Here is a 5,013-nt window from a genome sequence, read left to right on the forward strand (position 1 = left end):
CACTGAACCAACAGCTGCTTCAAACTCCACTCCCTCGGTCATTCCCACTGAACCCACAGCAGCTTCAAACTCCACTCCGTCGGTCATTCCCACTGAACCCACAGCTGCTTCAAACTCCACTCCCTCGGTCATTCCCACTGAACCCACAGCTGCTTCAAACTCCACTCCCTCGGTCATTCCCACTGAACCCACAGCTGCTTCAAACTCCACTCCCTCGGTCATTCCCACTGAACCCACAGCTGCTTCAAATTCCACTCCCTCGGTCATTCCCACTGAACCCACAGCAGCTTCAAACTCCACTCCCTCGGTCATTCCCACTGAACCCACAGCTGCTTCAAACTCCACTCCCTCAGTCATTCCCACTGAAACCACAGCAGCTTCAAACTCCACTCCGTCGGTCATTCCCACTGAACCCACAGCTGCTTCAAACTCCTCTCCCTCGGTCATTCCCACTGAACCCACAGCTGCTTCAAACTCCACTCCCTCGGTCATTCCCACTGAACCCACAGCTGCTTCAAACTCCACTCCCTCAGTCATTCCCACTGAACCCACAGCAGCTTCAAACTCCACTCCCTCAGTCATTCCCACTGAACCCACAGCTGCTTCAAACTCCTCTCCCTCAGTCATTCCCACTGAACCCACAGCTGCTTCAAACTCCACTCCCTCGGTCATTCCCACTGAACCCACAGCTGCTTCAAACTCCACTCCCTCGGTCATTCCCACTGAACCCACAGCTGCTTCAAATTCCACTCTCTCGGTCATTCCCACTGAACCCACAGCTGCTTCAAACTCCACTCCCTCGGTCACTCCCACTGAACCCACAGCAGCTTCAAACTCCACTCCCTCAGTCATTCCCACTGAACCCACAGCTGCTTCAAACTCCACTCCCTCGGTCACTCCCACTGAACCCACAGCTGCTTCAAACTCCACTCCCTCGGTCACTCCCACTGAACCCACAGCAGCTTCAAACTCCACTCCCTCAGTCATTCCCACTGAACCCACAGCTGCTTCAAACTCCACTCCCTCGGTCACTCCCACTGAACCCACAGCTGCTTCAAACTCCACTCCCTCGGTCATTCCCACTGAACCCACAGCAGCTTCAAACTCCACTCCGTCGGTCATTCCCACTGAACCCACAGCAGCTTCAAACTCCACTCCCTCGGTCATTCCCACTGAACCCACAGCAGCTTCAAACTCCACTCCGTCGGTCATTCCCACTGAACCCACAGCAGCTTCAAACTCCACTCCCTCGGTCATTCCCACTGAACCCACAGCAGCTTCAAACTCCACTCCCTCGGTCATTCCCACTGAACCCACAGCAGCTTCAAACTCCACTCCCTCTGTCATTCCCACTGAACCCACAGCAGCTTCAAACTCCACTCCCTCGGTCATTCCCACTGAACCCACAGCTGCTTCAAACTCCACTCCCTCAGTCATTCCCACTGAACCCACAGCAGCTTCAAACTCCACTCCCTCGGTCATTCCCACTGAACCCACAGCTGCTTCAAACTCCACTCCCTCGGTCATTCCCACTGAACCCACAGCAGCTTCAAACTCCACTCCCTCGGTCATTCCCACTGAACCCACAGCTGCTTCAAACTCCACTCCCTCGGTCATTCCCACTGAACCCACAGCAGCTTCAAACTCCACTCCCTCTGTCATTCCCACTGAACCCACAGCAGCTTCAAACTCCACTCCGTCGGTCATTCCCACTGAACCCACAGCAGCTTCAAACTCCACTCCGTCGGTCATTCCCACTGAACCCACAGCTGCTTCAAACTCCACTCCCTCAGTCATTCCCACTGAACCCACAGCTGCTTCAAACTCCACTCCCTCGGTCATTCCCACTGAACCCACAGCAGCTTCAAACTCCACTCCCTCGGTCATTCCCACTGAACCCACAGCTGCTTCAAACTCCACTCCATCGGTCATTCCCACTGAACCCACAGCTGCTTCAAACTCCACTCCGTCGGTCATTCCCACTGAACCCACAGCTGCTTCAAACTCCACTCCCTCGGTCATTCCCACTGAACCCACAGCAGCTTCAAACTCCACTCCCTCTGTCATTCCCACTGAACCCACAGCAGCTTCAAACTCCACTCCGTCGGTCATTACCACTGAACCCACAGCTGCTTCAAACTCCACTCCCTCGGTCATTCCCACTGAACCCACAGCAGCTTCAAACTCCACTCCCTCGGTCATTCCCACTGAACCCACAGCAGCTTCAAACTCCACTCCCTCGGTCATTCCCACTGAACCCACAGCAGCTTCAAACTCCACTCCCTCGGTCATTCCCACTGAACCCACAGCTGCTTCAAACTCCACTCCCTCGGTCATTCCCATTGAACCCACAGCAGCTTCAAACTCCACTCCCTCAGTCATTCCCACTGAACCCACAGCTGCTTCAAACTCCACTCCCTCAGTCATTCCCACTGAACCCACAGCAGCTTCAAACTCCACTCCCTCAGTTATTCCCACTGAACCCACAGCTGCTTCAAACTCCACTCCCTCGGTCATTCCCACCGAACCCACAGCTGCTTCAAACTCCACTCCCTCGGTCATTCCCACCGAACCCACAGCAGCTTCAAACTCCACTCCCTCGGTCATTCCCACCGAACCCACAGCAGCTTCAAACTCCACTCCCTCTGTCATTCCCACTGAACCCACAGCAGCTTCAAACTCCACTCCCTCGGTCATTCCCACTGAACCCACAGCTGCTTCAAACTCCACTCCCTCGGTCATCCCCACTGAACCCACAGCAGCTTCAAACTCCACTCCCTCGGTCATTCCCACTGAACCCACAGCTGCTTCAAACTCCACTCCCTCGGTCATTCCCACTGAACCCACAGCTGCTTCAAACTCCACTTCCTCGGTCATTCCCACTGAACCCACAGCTGCTTCAAACTCCACTCCCTCAGTCATTCCCACTGAACCCACAGCAGCTTCAAACTCCACTCCCTCAGTCATTCCCACTGAACCCACAGCAGCTTCAAACTCCACTCCCTCAGTCATTCCCACTGAACCCACAGCTGCTTCAAACTCCACTCCCTCGGTCATTCCCACTGAACCCACAGCAGCTTCAAACTCCACTCCCTCGGTCATTCCCACTGAACCCACAGCAGCTTCAAACTCCACTCCCTCAGTCATTCCCACTGAACCCACAGCTGCTTCAAACTCCACTCCCTCGGTCATTCCCACTGAACCCACAGCTGCTTCAAACTCCACTCCCTCGGTCATTCCCACTGAACCCACAGCAGCTTCAAACTCCACTCCCTCAGTCATTGCCATTGAACCCACAGCTGCTTCAAACTCCACTCCCTCAGTCATTGCCATTGAACCCACAGCTGTGCGGCTGCACTCAGCTCATTTCCACAAAGCGGAACATGTCTACAGTTCGGTGCGAGAAGAGTCAAGCTGTTCTTACCTATTAGAATAGAAAGCATGAGCCGAACTGCCGGTTCAGACGAGCCTAAATACTCCGCCAGGTTCTCCGTCAAGGAAGCCGCCATGTTTCGTGTGGGCGGAAGTGGCACTGCCGGGAGTTTCCGTGATTGTGTGCAGCAGCTCGCGCGGTCCCTGCTGTCTCTCTCCCTCTTTCACTTCTTCTTTTTCCCAAAACAGTCTGAGCCTAGAGCTCTGCTCTCCTCCCCTCACCGAGCCGTGTGATAGTATTTCTGTTCTCCCCGCCCCTTCCCTTCCTCCTCCTCCTCCCTCCCCTACTTCTTCTTCTTCTTTTTAATGGCAGATTGTCACAATCTGTGTATACCGCCACCTACTGTACAGGAGTGTGTGAAGGGACTGGACAGATTCTATGTCAGATTACTAGGCTACAAAAAAAAAAAAAATTATATTCTTTTCATTAGACCTGTATCATTAAGATAAATGATTAGTGCTTTAATTTTATTTCGCTGTATTCCTTCTTCCTTTAGTATGTTGTGAATGTCTGAACCTGCTTCAAGCTCCAATCATTTTTGTCTTTGAGAACTGTATTTACTACAATGGAATAAAACATGCTCAACATCTTCCTTAACTCTACATCCTTGACAAAAACCATCACTTTTACCTAATATCTGTAATGTTGCGTTAAGACCTGTGTGTCCCAGTCTTAATCTTGTAGATACTACCTCCTCATTTCTGTTAAATCCCATTGATGTTATTATTTTCCCCCATACCTGACTCTGCATAGTAAAGTATTGTCTACCTTTGGGTTCTGTTTCCCATTCTTTTTGCCATCTTTTCATAATCTCTGTTTTAATTAAGGCTTTAGCTTCTCCTTTTCCCAGTGGAATATGAATGTCTATCTGTTCTTTATCAATGGATTCTTTGGCTATGTGGTCTGCTATTTCTCATCATTATCTCTAGCCGCTTTATCCTTCTACAGGGTCGCAGGCAAGCTGGAGCCTATCCCAGCTGACTAGGGGCGAAAGGCGGGGTACACCCTGGACAAGTCGCCAGGTCATCACAGGGCTGACACATAGACACAGACAACCATTCACACCTACGGTCAATTTTAGAGTCACCAGTTAACCTAACCTGCATGTCTTTGGACTGTGGGGGAAACCAGAGCACCCGGAGGAAACCCACGCGGACACGGGGAGAACATGCAAACTCCACACAGAAAGGCCCTCGCCAGCCCCGGGGCTTGAACCCAGGACCTTCTTGCTGTGAGGCGACAGCGCTAACCACTACACCACCGTGCCACCCGGTCTGCTATTTCATTGCCTTTAATTCCTATATGGGCTGGTACCCAACAAAACTCAATAGTAATTCCTTATGTGAGCTAAGAGATGTTTAACTTCAATTACTAAGTCTTCCCTTGTTGAGTTACCTGATAAAAAACTTTGTAAAACTGACATTGAATCTGTACATATAACTGACTTGAGTGGTTTGATTTCTTCAATCCATCTTAATGCAGAAAGAATTCCAGCCATTTCAATTGAGTAAACTGATCGGAAATTATTCAGTCTATAGCCATATGTTTTTTTGAATTCTGGAATATAAATTCCAATGCTA

At 51.1% G+C, this 5,013-nt stretch overlaps 1 protein-coding gene across 2 annotated transcripts in view; it reads right to left on the bottom strand.

Moving 5' to 3' along the window:
* lpcat3 (lysophosphatidylcholine acyltransferase 3) overlaps positions 1-3,680 on the bottom strand; it is a 103,625-nt gene extending 99,945 nt beyond the window's left edge. For both annotated transcript variants that reach the window (XM_060921618.1, XM_060921619.1), the window contains exon 1: positions 3,425-3,680. In XM_060921618.1, coding sequence (XP_060777601.1) covers positions 3,425-3,509 — 85 coding nt within the window. In that variant the 5' untranslated portion in view covers positions 3,510-3,680. The remainder of the gene's footprint in view (positions 1-3,424) is intronic.
* Between the last annotated feature and the right edge of the window lie 1,333 nt (positions 3,681-5,013).

This window comes from Neoarius graeffei, chromosome 5 (assembly GCF_027579695.1).
Source record: "Neoarius graeffei isolate fNeoGra1 chromosome 5, fNeoGra1.pri, whole genome shotgun sequence".
Lineage (NCBI taxonomy): Eukaryota > Metazoa > Chordata > Actinopteri > Siluriformes > Ariidae > Neoarius > Neoarius graeffei.